This window comes from Gopherus evgoodei, chromosome 6, assembly GCF_007399415.2.
Source record: "Gopherus evgoodei ecotype Sinaloan lineage chromosome 6, rGopEvg1_v1.p, whole genome shotgun sequence".
Lineage (NCBI taxonomy): Eukaryota > Metazoa > Chordata > Testudines > Testudinidae > Gopherus > Gopherus evgoodei.
In genome coordinates, this window is record NC_044327.1 from 25,271,247 (window position 1) to 25,290,766 (window position 19,520).

The following is a 19,520-nucleotide window of genomic DNA, read 5'->3' on the forward strand; positions in this document are numbered from 1 at the left end:
ACAAATCCTGAATGATTATGCATTATGAAAAATAAAAATATCCCCAGTTACATTAGATAATTAAAAAGAATGAGATGGTATAGAAATACTCATGAAGAAGGACTAAATCAATCATTAGGTGCTTGCAGTTAGGTCGAAACATGTTACTGAAAAATTGTCCATTCACTGGAGTTTTACATTTTTCGTTGAGGGATTTGGCAGTTGCCATGGTCAAAAAAGGGTTTCTGATCTGATCTGGTATGTTCCTTTACTGCTCAGGTGGTTTACAAAATTATTACTTTTACGTGAAAGAAAATCTTGTGTTATGCATTCATGGAAGCTCTATTTTAGGATTTCAAAAGATAAACTGGCCCTCAATCACAGCGCTGGTGGCACCAATGAGTTTATAAACATAGGACTGATTTAATCAAAGACACCACAAAAAGATATTTTTCATTATTGAATCTGAATGAGTGCTATCATTATTTGTCATTTGTGCACTTTCAAATTTTGCTTCTAGTGATAATTACTAGAACATATACAGTGTAGAGGACAGCTAAAATTATATTTATGTAGAAATTTGGGAATTATTTTTTAAAACTTTTGGTGAAACTTGAAACTTGATAAACATCAAATTAGAATGTCATTTGTTAGTGTTCTTCGTATCACTGGGGATTGCTTTATCCTATATAGCCACTTTCTACCTAGATTTTTATAGCCACACTCACTGTCAAGGTATCACTATTGGGTGCTTCCTAGCAGCTAGCACACCTCATACTGTGTAAGCAATAGAAAATTATCACTCCTCTACTTTCAGATTTTTCAAATGTGGGTGCCTAATGTTAGGCACTACACCAGGGGCCTAATTTTATAAGGTGCTGAGCACCCACAGCTCTTTTTTACTTCAGTGGAGTGGGGGTAGGCTCAGATTCTTTGAAATCAAGCCACGTATTTAATAGCCTAATTGTGGATCTAAATGCCTAACTTTTGGTACCCAAGTTTGGAAATTTTGGATTAAATTCCCAGAATCCTTTATTAAAATCATTCTAAGGATCCATTAGTACTTAAAACTGTAGGCATTTCCAGGTGTACAGATTCACACTTTGCTTTTTGTCTATGTAGTTCCAGTGGCTCTGAGTATACAACACACTGGCAACTGCGTGAGGATTCTCCTCATGATCAGCACAAAAAGAAAAAATCTAGGATACCATCAGTTTGAGAGCCTTTAAAGTACAAGACACTAAAATGTCACATCTCTGAAACTGATTTTGTAGGGAATGTGAAGCTAGCCTTTCTATTCCTCTTCTTGGAACATTCAGGTTCCTGTTCCTGCCACCCAGGTTACTAGTAAATGGTTCTCATTATGCAAATAAACTGAATAGCAATGTGTTGGTCTTCCAAATTCTTGTAATGAGCCATGAAATCAGTGTCCATATCTGATCTTTTACTACTTGTCCTCAAAGGAAACCTGCACAACACTTTCCAAAGGCGAGCCTGGGAACTTAAATTCATAACACTGCTAGACACTAAAAATCATGGACTCAACAGGGACATTTGATTTCATGGCTCATTACAACAATCTGTAACACACACCTGCATGCTGACCCTTAATAGCCCACTTCAAACTCCTTTTGCTTAACAATCTAACCCTTATTGCCTGCTCCATTTCAAGTGGCCTCCTATAACATGCATCATTCCTTATGCTTAAGAGTTTGTCCCAACTTGTATTGAGCTCAGACACTCTGGGTACGGCTACACTTGAAATTTCGGAGCGCTGCCATGGCAGCGCTTTGAAGTGTGAGTGTGGTCGGAGCGCCAGCGCTGGGAGAGCTCTCCCAGCGCTGCACGTAAACCACATCCCTTACGGGTGTAGCTTGCAGCGCTGGGAGCTGTGCTCCCAGCGCTGCGGCACTGATCACACTGAGGCTTTACAGCGCTATATCTTGCAGTGCTCAGGGGGGTGTTTTTTCACACCCCTGAGCGCTAACGTTGCAGCGCTGTAAAGTGCCAGTGTAGCCAAGCCCTTACAGTGCTGGGAGTTACAGCTGTCTTCGCACAGCTGTGTAGGGAAAGCGCTGCAGTGTGGCCACACTGACAGCTACCAGCGCTGCAGTGTGGCCACATTTGCAGCATTTGCAGCGCTGTTGGGAGTGGTGCATTATGGGCAGCTATCCCAGCGTTCAAGTGGCTGCAACGTGCTTTTCAAAAGAGGGGGGTGGGGGGGACTGTGACAGGGAGTGTGGGGGAGACAGACAGAATGGATTTTTGGAGCTGACATTGTGTCAGCTCCCTGCCTTGCAAGTTCTAAGGACTGGAAGAGAGACAGCACCTACCTTCAATCATTTTAAAAGTTTTGACCCCTTCCCCCACCCCTCTCTCATTCACTAAATGCAAACAGCCTTCAGACCAGATAAGCAGCTGCTCCAAAACGGACTCCCCCTTCCGCCCCCCCGCCGTGTTGCTTCTCTCCTCAAGCAAACTGTGAACATTCCAAAGGAATCCCCCTGCCTGCCTCTGCTCGAGCAAACGAGCTGTGTTTGTTTTTTAGATAAGCAGCTCCGGGAGCCTGGAGTTCACAACAAAACAGCAGAGTGGCTGAACAGGCATTCTGGGATACCTCCGAATACCTCGGAGGCCAATTACAGTGCTTTTGGTGGCCACACTTGTGGAGCAGCGCTGCATCACCAGCGCTGCAATCCTTATACCCCAGGCAGAGCAGGAGTACAGCCAGTGCTGCAGCCAGGGAGATGCAGCGCTGTATGTGCCTTGCAAGTGTGGACGGTGAGTAAGCTGCAGCGCTGTAAACCCACCACCAGCGCTGCAACTCTCCAGTGTAGCCAAGCCCTGAAGAAGAGCTCTGTGAGCTCGAAAGCTTGTACCTTCCACCAACAGAAGAATATCCGAAAAAGGATATTACCTCACCTGCCTTGTCTCCTCCAGCACATTGTATGGTAAGAGTCACTGAGATTGTCAAGGAAAGTATGAAACAAAAATTAGAAGAGAGAGCTTATTATAATAAATTTATACTAGCAGGAAAGAAATCTATATTACAGTTATTAAATATCACTAAGTCTCAAATATATTTTCTTTGGCTCCAAGTGCAAGGAACATTGCCAGGCATCTCGCTATCTAATGCACTTCTTTAAAATGAAGAAGTAACTTTGACATCCACTGCACTTGGCTTTTCCCTGAGACAGGGAAAGACCTCAGGATTATGGCAGCCTGTGGAGGAAGAGGGGTTCTAATCAGTCATATAGTGACCTGAAGCTAGTTGCAGGTGGGATGTAAATAGGCTACAGTAATCCATGGAGAAAGATTGCATATTAAATGCAGTGGGAAAAGAAAATGGGAGCAAGTACAGGAATTGTGGAATACTTCACACCGGTGGTGTTTCCTCTTCAATGCTATCAGCCACCCACAGAAGGAGAGTAAGGATTCTGAGCTATTTTCAAGGTAGAGGGAGGGAAAGGATGAGGAAGCTTTTAATGTTTTCGATCTCCTTTGAGAGATTTTTGAATATGTACTGGAGGGATTTTTTCCACACCATGAAAAAGGATAGACCTTCATCGGCAACCTATTCACTGCCAGGATTAGAAACCGAAGATTGTGTGGTGTGCGGCAGTGGGGGTTGGGAAGTTAGAGTCCAACAGGAAGTTGAAAAGCATTCGTGTAATGCGAAACATTCCTCTGGAAACAGTGCACTCGTATCTACACATTTGAAACATTTTACTTTGGACAATAGTTAGGTAAATACCCTATTTTTTAAAAAAATGCAGGGCCATATTACATGTATTTGTTAAAATTAATTTGTCTTTAATGTGCTAATTAGGAGTTTCAGTACATAAGGGCAGGGTGCTACTCAAACCAAAACCTGACATTCCTCCAAACTATCCAAGTTTTTCTGTTCACCGTAACAGAATGCAAAGTGCATACTGAAACTTTATTAAGCTAAATATCTCTGAAAGATATGCCCTATGGTGCTGATATTAAAAAAAAATTGAAATGTCTGGGATTGCAATTTACATGTTAAGCTTTATGTAGTGTTACTGAAGCAAGTACTAAAGTTTCTGTGATGTTTTGAAAACAAAGTGGTCTAGAGTTTCCAGATGCCCTCCAGTACAATTTTATTGTGATATGATTAGCACCTGTTTGCCTGAACTAATCTAGCTTCAAACATAAACATGTGCTTTTCCCACTATCATTAGAACGCACATTATAGTCTATCTAATGCAGAATCCTCGGGTTTAAACCTGCATTTAAAATAATAAATGAATTTTAAAAAAAAATCACCTCTGCAAATTAAGACAGATCAGTGTGGAAGCAGAAGTTGTGCTGTGATATTGCTGAACTGCTCTACAACAAAGAAATGAAAGGATAGATGTTTACATATTAATACTTTGCAGATAAAGCAGCATCTATGTAGCTTAAGTATTTCTAAGGTGACTATTACCATGGAATGTAAGCGTCACAATACTTATTCCTATTGAGCCAATCAAGATTTGGATACATATCATGAATAGTATCTACAAAAAAAGGTAGGCTGCTTGGATTTCTTTCAGCCTAAAATATCAGTCTCTTTTGAATTAGCTCATTTTTCCTCTTCTAAGTTTCACTTTTTAAAAAGTGCTGCTTGTATGGCTGTCTTTGCCAAAGTATTACAGAAGTAAGGATCACAGAATTTGGTACAATATGCGGAAATTATCCCTAAATTTGTTTAACTTTTTGCTCCTTTTGGACTTGTCTACACACAACATATGTATCACTTTAGCTTGATATAGTTAAAAGCTGAACAATCCCCCTAGTATGGATGAAGTTTTATCAGTATTATTCCTGCATAGGAGGCACACTTATCCCAGTATAAGCTTTTGCGTAGATGAAGCCCTAATCTTGTCTTTGGCACTATTTCAGAAGCTTTATGCCACTATTTATTCCCTTCAGAATTGAGTATACTTTAATGGGACTGCCTCTTAATAGCCTATTATCTAAAGAATACATACTTACTTTCTCTTACCCTTCTGAGTAACTAAGATCCTTGACTGCTGTACTGTAGGTTTTACATTTCTGCAACATGTTTTTTTAAACAAAACAATCAGATCAACACTCAGTATTTCACACGCAGCCAAGCTGTCAATTGCCAGAGTTAGAAAAATTTTCAGTAACACACAAATGTTTCTCCTTCCTGGATCTTATTAGTATATGACTAGAAAGAAGGGATTGTGTATTCTCTTTGTATTTTTTTGTTTTTGCTTTTGTATTGATCTCATTATACAATATTCTCTACATAGCAGATATGTACAAACCATTTCTCTGACCATATGACTTATCTAGTCCAGTCATTCTGAATGTTGCCTCCTATTTTGTATCAGCAGCTAATTTAATCACTTCGGACTGAGAACTCCTTCCTGGTCACTGATCCATAAAAAGAATCCATCCTAATGTTTTCAGTGTGGTACTCCAGTTGTCACTTCCCTTCACTTCAAACTCTTTCCACTGATAAGCACACTATATCTTGGCCATGTAAGTAAAGTATTTATGCTTTCAACTAGCTCATCCCAGGGGGGGTTAGTGGCACTGTAGTATACTAAGCCAGCCCTTCAGCTACAGTCAGGGCCGGCTCCAGGCCCCAGCATGCCAAGCGCGTGCTTGGGGCGGCATGCCACGGGGGGCGCTCTGCCGGTTGCCGGGAGGGCGGCAGGCAGCTCCGGTGGAGCTCCCGCAGGCACGCCTGCGGAGGGTCCGCTGGTCCCGCGGCTCCGGTGGAGCATCTGCAGGCACGCCTGCGGGAGGTCCACCGGAGCTGCGGGACCGGCAAGTGGCAGAGCACCCCCCGCGGCATGCCATCTTGCTTGGGGCGGCGAAATTGCTAGAGCTGGCCCTGGCTACAGTGGTTTTGGTTCAAAACTGTCTCAGCTCCAAATTTAAATCAATCTGTAGATCTTTATCTAACCTAGTCTCTAGAGGATGTCTGTCTACAATCAATCTTCAGAGATTGCCATATCTGTTTTTAAGAGACATAGAGAACTGGAATAGCAGGAGGATTGTGGGTCAAGATTAAGGTGGATTGGTAGAAATGTGTGGAAAAGCATGCATTAAGCCCCTTCACTTATAATACCTGTATGTTCCCAGTTCTTAGTCTGTTGTGTTTATACGGTCAAATCCTCTGACCCTTACTAGGTTGTTAATCATTCCTTGTACAGGCAAACTCTTATTGATTTCAGTGAGAGTTTACCGGAGTAAAAACTGAGAAAGGAGCTCAGCATTCAGCTCATGACCACCACCACCACCATCAACAAAAACAGACATTCATAGACATTCAGTGAGAAAGTAGCTCACTCTTGTGCTATATATGCTTAGTGGCCTAGCTGATTTGTCTTTTCAGCTGTACTGCGTTGAAAGCTTTTTTGGCATCAAGAGAAATTGCCTCCACAGCTTCTCCCTGTTAATTGTTTCATTAGCTTCTACCAAATGTATAAATAAAAAGCTTATAAAATTGTATTAATATTTTTATAATCTGTCATTATTACTGTTTATTGAGCCCTGGCAAAGACATTAACCTTACCCCCTAGATCTTACAATCTGTCCCTTTGTGTACCTCATATTCAGAGTGGGCAACAATGACGCATATTAAGATTTCTATTGACTTAAATGGGACTACCTGCATAAGTGCTGCCCACCATTAGCAACGGTTGCACAATCTGGCCCTGCATTAGACGGACAATAACTTTCAGATACATTAGGGAACCTTGTAATGGTCTAGTCTCAAAGCAATACAGATTTAAAAGAAACAAAAAACAAAAACCAACAAACCAACAAACCGACCAAACCACTACCATTACCACCACCAACAAAAGCACTTATTTGCACTTTTTGACAGGAAAATGGTGTTTTTATAAGGGAAGTAAATGAGCTTTGCACACAAACAGTTGGAGGGAGCCCCAACCATAAGTGTAGTATGGAAGAGTGTGCAAATGTAACCCACACACCTTCTGGGTGTGGTGTTCTGTCCCATCTAGGGGCACAAAGACCAGTTAGAGAGCAATTAATGAGTCTGCTCGATGCCTATACTCATCTCGACAGGAGGAGTAAGCCGAGTCGATGGGAATGCCCTGTCACTTGACTTGCCGCCGTGAGGATGGCCAGGTAAGTCGAACTAAGATACTTCAACTTCAGCTATGCGAATAGCATAGCTGAAGTTGCATATCTTAGATCAATCCCCTCCCCTAGTGTAGACCAGCCCTTGGCTACCAGCCAGTTCACTTTTAGCTCATGCTGTAGAGGCTCATGCAGAGAAGGGCAATAAAACCTGATTAGGGGTCTGGAATAGCTTCTGTATGAGGAGAGATTAAAAAAAAAAGACGGACCATTCAGCTTAAAAGAGAGATGACTAAGGGGGAGATCTGACAGAGGTCTATAAAATCATGAATAGTGTGGCGAAAATAAATTGGGAAGTGTTATTAACCCTGTCATATAACCAGGGGTCACCCAGTGAAATTAATAGGCAGTAGGTTTAAAACGAAAATAAGGAAATATTACTTCACACAACACACAGTGTAACTTGTTGCCAGGTGTTGTTGCGAAGGCCAGAAGTATAACTGCATTCAAAAAAGAATTAGAGGGTAGGTCCATCAATGACTATTAGCCAAGATGGTCAGGGACACAACTCTGTGCTCTGGGTGTCCCTAAAGCTCTGACTGGCAGAAGCTGGGATTGAAATATGGGGGTTGGATCATTTGATAATTGCCCTCAGGGACCCTATGATCGTCTAGTCTGACCTCCTGCATAAGGCTTCCCTTCATTAATTCCCATTTGATCTAAAGCACCCCTTTTAGAAAAGCATCCAGTCTTGATTTAAAAATTACCAGTGACGAAGAATCCAGCACAACCCCTGGTAATGCATTCCTCATGCTCCCTCTGAGCTTCCATCCAATCTCCATTTTAAAGTGAAGGACTAAACTTGAGTCTGAAATTCAGGCTTTTTTAGTCTTAATAGCAGTTCCCTTTTATCTTCTCTAGATTTCATGCTATTTGTTTTAATGTGCAATATTAGAAATCATAAAAAAAATTATTACTCAGAAAATACCAGAACATTGTTTCTCCAAAATACACCATTTTAAACCAAGAGCAAACACAAAACTTCTTCTTTTTCTCCAGTGATTTATGAATATACCTGTGTGTTAACTATCCAGTCTACCCTTTCTGCTTACAGACTTCTACTAACAAATAGTATATTCCATTTACACAGACTCCATGTATTCTAAATTTATCTCCCAGTGCATAAATCAAAAATCCTTCTCTGCATCCATCAAATTTGGCAATTTTGCACTTGAATTTCTAATTTGCCATTATTTACCTGTCCATAAGTATGTTGCTAAATAGCCAACATTTCATTTTACAATTATAGAATGTCACTGAGATGCACAAACCCACTAGATCATTGAGACCAAGCCCTTTCATAGCATGGCCAGGATGCAATCCCAACATGGAAGAAATCTCAGGAGCACAAAGGATATTATTCATATACTTTAAAACACAGGGCATTAATCATAAAAAACAATTTCAGTGTGATATTTAGAGATGCTTTGAAGTAAAGTCTGTGCCTACCTGCAATGCACCACCATAGGTCCAGCATCAGGAGGGTTACACGTTTTGACTCGTCGTAGGAAAGCTAGGAATGGCGTAGGATGTTCTGGAACTCCGTGGTCAGGCCAGGCAGTGAACTGGAATTGCCGCACTTCTCTTTTCTCACTGGAACCATTCTATCAAATCGAAACTTTTAATGAAACAACTGCATGCGGCAGCACTATGGAATGAAGTGATGGCATAACTGCATATAAGGATGAAAACCAGCTAAACCTCATGTGGGAACTGAGAGAAAGCGAACTCCTGCTATAGGAGAAAATATCACAACTATTCTAAATTGCTGGTTTTGTGGTTCAGGTGACATGAGGGTTTTAGTTATACTTTATAGCACACAGCAACACCTGCCTGTGATTCAGCTAATTCTTCATTCCATTAAACCGTTGTTCACAGTGAGAGCTCCATATTTACCGATAAACCGTCAGCCTGGGAGAAAAATGCACTGTGATAACAGAAGACCAGTTTTATTCTTCAGTGTTGCCAACAGGATCAAGATTTAAGTAAATCCTTACGAGATATGATTTCTCCAAAGCAGCCTTCTTTAAATGGTGGGAGCAGGGAGGACACCACAGAAAACATACCTTGTAAAGTGCAAATGTTCGAACACAGTATGTTGCCAATTCAACAGTGTCTAGCAGGGTCACTTGAATCAGCCCATATGTCTCTGTCCCTCTGCTTGGCCAGTACTGATCACACTTCACCTGTAATAAACATGTGACATATTAATTTTACATATTAATATATTTATTTACAAACATTATGGACCGGAGCCTCAGATAATGGAAATCAGCATAGCTCTATTAAAGTCCATGGAGCCATGCAGTTTAACAACAGGTGAATATCTGGTGCAAAGCATGTACTTTAATGCACACATGGATAGTTTCTTCTGGTTGTGGCTCTTAGTACTGCTTTTATTATGGTTACCTTGATTTAGGGTATAAATCAGTGTAACTCCATTAAAGTCAACAGAGCTATATCAATTTACACCAGGTTAGGATCTGGCCCAGTCTTCAGATATCAAAAAAAAAAAAAATACAATGTTGCTACAAACTCATGTTTTTAAATCTTTCCATCACACTGCATATATTCTGAATGTTTCACATTAGTTCCAACATATATAACATGATGTTCTGATTCTAATTTAAACCATATTTTAGTATGTACAGAAATATATCACAATGAAAGACTGGATTTCTTTGGCTTTTATTTCTTTTAGTTAGTGAATAAAATAAATAGAATGGCACCAATAAATATGAAGTTAATATAATTTCCTTCTCAGTTCATTGTTATGAAACATATCAGGAAATTACATCAATAGACATTTAAAATACATGGTTTCATAGAAAGAATTCATCCATCAAATTTTAAGACATAGGCCACTTCATCCAGAGAAATCTCCATTTCAAAACATTGCGTGTTTAGTTTAACAAGCTGAAATAATTCTGTATAAAACAGATGCATAATACAAGTGTGTATTTATTATCTTTTCTGAAATGGAATGATTTGTTTTGGTTAAAGATATCATCTATGATCTAAAAGGCTAGGGGGAAAAAGAGTTGTTGATTATTTAAGACAATCACAGTAATAGTATAAAAACAATATAAGGTTTCAATATTTGAAAATTCTTTTATTTGAAATGAATGATACATGATGCTGAGGCACACACTTTTGAAATAAATTCTTACAAATTAGCCTGGCTAATACAGTAAAGAAATAAGCTATAGTTTGAACCCAGTTGGATCCAAGTTGAATTCAAGTCAGATGCAATCCTAAAAGAACAATGAGAACAAATACTGCACTGTATTCCCGATAAGAACATGAATTGCTGTGTGTATTACTCCAAATTGTTTTTATTTATGGAGAGAAGAGAACACCCAAGAACACTCAGGTGTTCTTCAGCTTTTTCACCCTGCATAGAGATTCAGCACTCTCCCACATACCCTGTGACACCAGCACCCTTCCCAAGCACCACGATCCTATACAGTTTGAGATTTCAAAACATTTCATTCATTCTGAGGAACACAGGAAGGGGTCTACGGATTGTTGCAGATCTATGTCAACTCTGTGATTGGGATTGTGGCTACCAGCCCCCCAGGTAGACAGACTCACTCTAGCTTTGCTTGAGCTAGGATGCTCAAAATAGCAGCCTGGGCTTGCCACCTGAGTTATATGCTTGTTCACCGGACCTGCTGGTGGCAAGTCCAACGTGCTGAAACATCCACACTGCTATTTATAGTGCACTAGCTCGAGCAGAGTTAGCATGTCTTTCTATTTAGTCTGGGAAGCATGCTCCCAGCTGCACTGGTTCACAAACCCTAATGGTTCACAAACCACTGTTTGTGAAACTGTCATTTGGTTGAAGAACAGAAAAAAAAATCTTTAATAATTGAACCTGCTGGAAAAAATTCATTGGGGGCTGAGGCAGAACGTTTGATGGGAAGTGATGTCCTAAATCATACCTGAAGGTCTAAAATAAAAGGAACAAGTTATTAATGGGAATTTGATTTTTCAACATTCTTAAAATAGGGTGACCAGATAGCAAGTGTGAAAAATCGTGAGAGAGATTGGAGGGTAATAGGCATTTATATAGCCCTAAATATCAGAACTCTCTCTAAAATCGGGACATCTGGTCACCCTATCTTAAAATGAGCTTCATGGACTATAATATTATTTTATTAACAAGAATTAGGAAATTATCACCTTCTGCAGTTTTCTGAAACTTTGAGAGAATTAATATTGGTGGTTTCTCCTGAACATCTGTGATTTATTTGTAAGATGTCTACAGAAGGTGGAAGCCACACAGGTCTTGTGTAGACTAGATAAAAGATGACTTTTTTCAGTTGTGTTAGCTCAATCCAGCTATCAACTCACTGAAAATCCAATTTATCATTAATGTAAACACAGATTAACACTTTTAGCTCAAGTTTAGCAGGTCCAGTTATAGCTTAGGAATTTGCCTCATTTATGGAAGATACCATATTATATGTTTTTACACATTCAAAAAAACTTATTAGTTAAAGCTCTTGTTCGGGGCCTTAGCAACCAAAACACAGATGCATTACTATAATTATGTTTTGAGTTGATAAAAATAAGAAACAAATTTTAAATACTTCAATTTAAAACTATAAATAAACCTAATGCAACTTTTAGTATAATGCATATGAAAACTGAATGTGTGTGAGTGTGTGTGTGTGTGTGAGACAGAGAGAGAGAGAGAGAGAGAGAGAGAGAGAGAGAGAGAGAGAGAGAGAACATATGTGTCTGTCTATCCATCTATCCACTCGCTTAGCCCTACAAGCATCTCCCACTTTCAAATTATATTTCAGTAGAAGCAGTACCAGCTTCCAGTAAGCAGGCCTAAAGAACAGCCAGCTTTCATGCTGAAAATATTTGATAATAACAGCTCCCAAAAGGATCTAGAGAGAGAAAGAATGTATCATGTTCAATATAGTTAATGCAAAGAAGGGAGTTTTCTATAGCTTTTTGAAGTCTCAAAAAGCTTTTCTTACATTGTCCCATCCTTCCAGGGATGTAGCATGCCATTTACCTTCCTGAAAGGAAAAGATTTGTTGTGGCCTAAACAAAATGAAAATGCTCCTTTAAGTCCTTTATTCTCCAAAACATACTTATTTCCTTAATATTCATTAATAAATCTCCACATCAGACAATAGGAGGGTCACTGGAAGTGCAGTGAGTTAATGGTAAGAATGCACTCAGATTTCAGAAGCCTGTAGAAAACCACTCTCTTCAAATTAATCCTGATGAAAATAAATTATTTTTTTTTTCTTTTGGGTGTGTGTGTTTTAACCCCTCTGCCCTGCACACACCCCAGCTTTGGAGATGTTCTGAAATATTTCCTGGGAGAGCTGCTGTTCTTGGGCCATGCTGTTTGGGAATATTTGCAACTTCCAGTTCAGTGCATCATGTTATTTGAAAATGAAAGCCACAGACTACAAATACTGATGTTTAGAGGAAACAGAATGGATTTAAGTTTAGAATTTTGGAAGATCATATGAACTGCAAGTTGATCGTACTACAGAAAGTACTCTGACTTGCATTCCTTTTCCTTCTCCACTTGTCCCAACATAAGACGTTTTCTCTTTCAAAGATGTGTCATCCCCTGCCCACCAGCCTCTCATGCTCTGTGATCACAGATATTAAATACCCAGGACTCCTAGCAATTTTCAGTCCAATTTATCTTTGTGAGAGGTTAAAACAAGATTTTTTGGTTGGATTTCAATGGCAAAAGAATATTAAAATAGTATATCTTAACTGTCAAGTGACTATTGTGCTAGTAGAGTCACTATATGCTTTTCCTGTTCATGTTGCTGTGTAAATACCAATTACATATATACAGTGTTCCATGCCCAAGGCCTGTATGCCCAAAATGATTGCACATAAATGTAGACTACTTTGAAGGCAGGCAGCAATTGAGGGTGCTTTTTGCACACATCTCAATGCTTGAAGATTGTTACACATGTTGGTGACTATATATAAACTATCATGATTTTTAGTAAGGCTGTTGACAAAGTCTCACATGACAGTCTTGTCAACAAATTTGGGAAATGTATTCTATGTGACATTAGTATAAATTGGATGCAAAACTGGTTGAACGACTGTACTCAGAATAGTTATCAATGGTTTGCTATCAAACTGGGAGGAGATATCTAGTGGATCCTGTGGGTAACAGTCCTCGGTCCAGTAGTAGTCAATGTTTTTATGGATGACTTGGATAATGGAGTGGAGGTTACGCTTATAAAATTTGTGGATGACACCAAGCTGGGAAGGGTTGCTAGCACTTTGGAGGACAGGATTAGAATTCAAAACAACCTTGACAAATTGGAGAATTGGTGCAAATCAAACAAGATGAAACTTAGTAAAGACAAGCACAAAATATCAGAGGGTAGCCGTGTTAGTCTGGATCTGTAAAAGCAGCAAAGAATCCTGTGGCACCTTATAGACTAACAGACGTTTTGGAGCATGAGCTTTCGTGGGTGAATACCCACTTCCTCAGATGCATGTAATGGAAATATCCAGGGGCAGGTATATATATGTGTGCTAGCAAGCAAGCTAGAGATAACGAGGTCAGTTCAATCAGGGAGGATGAGGCCCTGTTCTAGCAGTTGAGGTGTGAAAACCAAGAGAGGAGAAACTGGTTCTGTAATTGGCAAGCCATTCACAGTCTTTGTTCAATCCTGAGCTGATGGTGTCAAATTTGCAGATGAACTGAAGCTCAGCAGTTTCTCTTTGAAGTCTGGTCCTGAAGTTTTTTTGCTGCAGGATGGCCACCTTAAGGTCTGCTATAGTGTGGCCAGGGAGGTTGAAGTGCTCTCCTACAGGTTTTTGTATATTGCCATTCCTAATGTCTGATTTGTGTCCATTTATCCTTTTCCGTAGAGACTGTCCAGTTTGGCCGATGTACATAGCAGACGGGCATTGCTGGCATATGATGGCGTATATTACATTGGTGGATGTGCAGGTGAATGAACCAGTGATGGTGTGGCTGATCTGGTTAGGTCCTGTGATGGTGTCGCTGGTGTAGATATGTGGGCAGAGTTGGCATCGAGGTTTGTTGCATGGATTGGTTCCTGAGCTAGAGTTATTATGGTGTGGTGTGCAGTTACTGGTGAGAATATGTTTCAGGTTGGCAGGTTGTCTGTGGGCAAGGATTGGCCTGCCACCCAAGGCCTGTGAAAGTGTGGGATCATTGTCCAGGATGGGTTGTAGATCCTTGATGATGCGTTGGAGGGGTTTTAGCTGGGGGCTGTATGTGATGGCCATCACATTCAGTTCATCTGCAAATTTGACACCATCAGCTCAGGATTGAACAAAGACTGTGAATGGCTTGCCAATTACAGAACCAGTTTCTCCTCTCTTGGTTTTCACACCTCAACTGCTAGAACAGGGCCTCATCCTCCCTGATTGAACTGACCTCGTTATCTCTAGCTTGCTTGCTAGCACACATATATATACCTGCCCCTGGATATTTCCATTACATGCATCTGAGGAAGTGGGTATTCACCCACGAAAGCTCATGCTCCAAAACGTCTGTTAGTCTATAAGGTGCCACAGGATTCTTTGCTGCAAGCACAAAATACTACACTTAAGAGAAAAATCAACTGCACAACTACAAAATGGGGAAAAACTGGCTAGGCAGGAGAGTCCAGGGGATCACAAATTGCATATGAGTCAGCAATAGGATGCAGTTGTAAAAAAAGGCTAATATCATTTTGTCCAAAGAGATGGACAACTTGGAGAGAGTCCAGAGGAGAGCAACAAAAATGATAAAAAGTTTTGAAAACCTGATATCTGAAGAAAGGTTGGGGGGGGGGACCCAAAACCTGGACATGTTGGGGATTGGTCCTGCTTTGAGCAAGGGGCTGGATTAGATGACCTCCTGAGGTCCCTTCCAACCTTGATATTCTATGATTCTATGTTTAAGCCAAGATTTTCTGAAGCGAATAGTGCTTTCAGTGCTCAGCTCAAGACACTTAAAAGGAGCCTGATTTTCAGAGGGTAGGTGCCCATCAGTTTCTGAAAATCAGGCCCCTTTAAGATGATTCAAGTTGGACACCAAAAATCGCCAGTCACTTTTGAAAACTGTGGCCATAATCTATTTTTTAATGTTTCTGTCTGAGCCTAATTTGACTGCAGGTCCCTTAACGGACTGTGTACAGTGCCAAGCAAACTGACAGCCTTTAATACATGAAATAAATAATAATGATGATGATGAAGTGGGTCCCTTGCACTTCCTCTCCAGATGCACACATAGCAACAAATTTATTTACAAGGTCAGTCCATCGAAAACATAACACCCTCCAACAGATTCAACAATACTCCCCACCCACATCTCTTTATTTTATTCACCCCTCCCAGGGCTGGCTCCAGCATTTTTGCCTCCCCAAGCGATGAAAAAAAAAAAAAGAGAAGGCACGATGGGAGGCACGTCAGCTCTACCGCCGCTGCTTTATTCTTCATCAGCAATTCAGCGGCAGGTCCTTCCCTCCGAGAGGGACTGAGGGACCCGCTGCCGAAGAGCTGGACATGTCACCCCAAGCACCTGCTTGCTGCGTTGGTGCCTGGAGCTGGAGCTGGCCCTGACCCTCCCAACCTGGTGACATGTTATCATGCTAACAAACCAACCGCCACTAAGATCAGGGATTAGCTGGCATTGGTTCAAAAGATGAATGCATTTCTCATGTAGTCTTAGTGCTATTTTTACACAACGCACATAAAGATCATGATAGGCACATTCTTATAACTTCAATATTCTCTCTCTCTCTCTCTCTTTCTCTCAGGCTCTTTCATACAAAGCAGCCAAATCCTTGTTCTTCATGGTATTATGAGCACTCACTGAAAAGAAAGCTGTAGGAAAATTTAATGTAGAATTTTTTTTCCAATTGGAATGAAAAGCCTGAGACTGTTTCAGACCTGAGGAGTTTAAATATCACCAAAGAATATTCATAGATATTCACACTTCAACAAGCCACAGACATCAGAGAGGATACTGGCTTGCATCAACAGAGCTGAAGGAGGCAAGTTTCCATATGAGCATGCACACACAAAAATTCCTGACATTCAGAGGTAGAGAAACAATTTTCCAGTACACAGTTCTACCACTCAGCCTGAAAAACTCCTTGAGAGTATTCCTAACAGGCCACCTGAGACAATAGGGACAAAATGAAGTTCAGGAATGAGACAACAAGCTAACATAGGCAAATCCAGGCAGATTACAACCCTTGCTGAAAGAACAGCATATAAATTTTGAATCTGGAAGAAAAACAGTTTATACAAAAATGGCTTTGTTTCAGTTCTCCTACGTACATACAAAGGTGCTCACTTCTACACAGAGTTTGGGATAGTTCTTAAAAAAAGGAGATTTTTCTATAATGATGCTGAATAATAATAATAATAATTTGTCTTGAGCTTTTAATTTCTTTATTCAAAATAGAAAAACAAATTATAGTGAGATGATATCTGAACAGTATCAGGTCAGACTTTACCATTGATTCCCCTTGTCAAAACTGTAAGATGATAGATTTAACCACATAACTTTCCATTAAAAATAAAGGTCAAGATGTTATAAAATTACTTGTGGTTTTAGGTTCTTCATTTTTTGGAGCACCTAGTTTGAGATAATTTTAAAAGGCTCAACATTCAAAAAGAGCAGGGGTGTAAAAGAGGTAGTGAAGGGGTGTAAAACAAAAAATGCTAAATTCAGATAAGTACCCAGAAGTTTATAAGCTTGCTTGAAGCTTATCCAAATTGCTTAAATCTTTTGGGTTTGCAAAACCGGGCTGCAAATATGGAAACAGTAGACTCTCCTGCAACAAAGCTCAATTTCGTTTAAGGTCCTGTTTATACTAGACTTTAAATGCTGTTTTAACTTCTTGTTAAACACAATTGAAATAAACTTGCAGCAAAAACAGCTTGTAACACACCGGTTAGTTAGCAAGTTAACTCCCTATTTTGAAAAAAAGTATCTAAGATATGACCAGTGAAACTAATTATCACGGGGTGCAGCCCTCATTGCCCAACTGGTGCCTGCTCCTGGTCATGCTGGGGATTAGCTTGAGGCTGACGCCCACATTCACAGTCTGCACATTGGCTCTCTGGCTCTGCTCCTGCCCGTGGCTCCTCTCTCAACTCCCAGAACTGCAGCTTCCTCAGCTCTATGGCTGGGTCATCATTTGTTTCCCTTTCGGGGTGGGGGTGGAGGGAAGAGGCGCATATCTGTCCAACAGTCCAGCCATTCCTTCAATGGTGCATGTGGGGGATCTGGGGCTGCCCACTACTCTGGGCCCAAACCCAGGGACTCTGTAAATAGCTTCCTCCTGTTGCTCCTCTGTAACCTCCATCAATACTGCTATATTTCCCTTCCCCGTGGCCCCAGCACCTTCTTCGTCCTTACCTCAGGGCACTCAGCTCTTCAGTCCCAGCAGCCAGCAAGGAGCTCCCTCTTGCTTTCCTGGCTCCTGCCAGCAGCTGCTTTGTCCAAGGTCCTTGGTTGTCTCAGCCCTCCAGGTATGCAGTCCTTACTCCCTTGGCTCCCAGCAGCAACTGACTCTACCCTGCCCTGGCTCCTGGCCTGCCTGGACCCAGATTGGCTGCTCCACCAAGCCTCTCTCCTATTGGCTGCTTCCCCATGCAGCTTCCCTAGGCCTCTATTAAAACTTTACATCACAGCGTGGGGAAGATGCCATGTCATACAAATTCTTAATACAGGAAGATAGTTAATAGATAATTCAAAACAAAATCTGTAAATTACTTCTAATTTGATCCTTAAAAATAAATGCATAACAGATTGGTATACATGAGAGCAAACTACGGTTGGACTCCCATCACACTTTTAATACAGTTCTCCCCTCCAACTGCCTCAATCATCTACCCAGGCATTTACAATGTTAAATTTAAAGCACTCTTTAAACCTCTTTTAAACACTTCATGTGGTCAGTGAAGACAGGGTCTTAGGGATCCAATGTGAAAAAAGGATAACAAATTATTTTCCCAATGGTCTTGCTTACAATAGTCATTTTAAAGGCTGAGATTGACAGTCGTTTTGTTTGATGTTTTGTAAGAGCCAGATCGTGATGCATTACACACAGTGAGTACTACCTTATTCCATAAATACTACCATTGACTTCAGCAGAACTATTCTGGGTGAGTAAGGGTAGCAAAATGATACCTAAGGGGGAAAAAAAGTAATTTTGCACCATTCCGATTGCCACTTGGCTATAGGCATAGAAGATTACAGGTTATGGGCGTACCATTACAACCTGACCAGCTTGCCTTGCCATTAGAATACCTCATAAAACTCTGCTCCTATATGATTGAGATTCCGCTCAACACATAGCTCTGATTTGGAAAGCTTGCTGTTTAGAGCCCACAATGTAGAGTATTGATCAGTCCAATAAGGTAATAAAAGTGAGGTTGCTATATTCTACCCTTAGAACAGATCCCATTCTGTTACACCATTTCTTGGTTCCAGCCAAAGCCAGAAGTGACAGGCCAGAATGGTACAAAAATGAAAAAAAGCATAAGGAAAAATGTTATATATTTTTTTTAACCCAGGGCCGGCTACAGGGTTTTTGATGCCCTAAGCAGGAAAAAAAAAAAAAAAAAAAAAAAGCCACGATCGCAATCAGCTCTACTGCTGCCACTCCAGTCTTCAGCTGCAATTTGGCAGCTGGTCCTTTGCTCCGACAACCTGCTGCAGAATTGCCGCCAAAGAGCCAGATGTGCTGCCCCTCTCCTTTGGCCACCCCAAGGACCTGCTTGCTGGGCTGGTGCCTGGAGCTGGCCCTGTTTGAGCCTCAAAACTTCAAAGAATAGTCACTTTGGGTTTGGTTTTAGTTTTGGGTGTAAATTTGAGGGTCACCCATCCCTAACCTAATGAATACAACCAGTAAGCAAAGATCTTATAACCACACAGATATCTGTCCTATAGCTCACATTGTTTCAGTAACTGCTTAGGAACCCATGTAAGAAAATATTTTAATTGCCATTGCATGGGTATTCAACATCCAGGTTTACAGAAAACGCATTACAAAAACAACCAAGACGGACAAGACGACTTAATCATCATGTATTACAAAAACAGGTAAGATGGGACCAAATGAGGGATGATAACGCTCAGAAAGTATGGAACTTGTACATTTAGGAGAATCTGTGTCCTACATCAGCATATTTCCCAGATTCACCAGGCAAAAATAGAAGACACTAAATTATCTACATATTTCTTTTCATGAATAGCACAGCTTTCTGCCAACAGAATGTGCTAGATGCGCAAAAATTCAAGTTACTAACCAGTTCAACCTTGATATTCCTATCAAGAACTTGCTACACAGCAGTAACAAGGAACAGTGTTGTCATAGAACAGGAACTAATCATACTATGTGCATTAA

The 19,520-nt window shown here is 40.6% G+C and overlaps 1 protein-coding gene across 42 annotated transcripts in view; it reads right to left on the minus strand.

Moving 5' to 3' along the window:
- The window catches only part of PTPRD (protein tyrosine phosphatase receptor type D), a 1,707,428-nt gene that overhangs the window by 36,775 nt on the left and 1,651,133 nt on the right, over positions 1-19,520 (minus strand). For all 42 annotated transcript variants that reach the window (XM_030566328.1, XM_030566329.1, XM_030566317.1 and 39 more), the window contains 2 exons: positions 9,198-9,317; positions 8,581-8,735 (listed from right to left, as the gene is read on the minus strand). In XM_030566328.1, the coding sequence (XP_030422188.1) occupies positions 8,581-8,735; positions 9,198-9,317 (275 nt within the window). The remainder of the gene's footprint in view (positions 1-8,580; positions 8,736-9,197; positions 9,318-19,520) is intronic.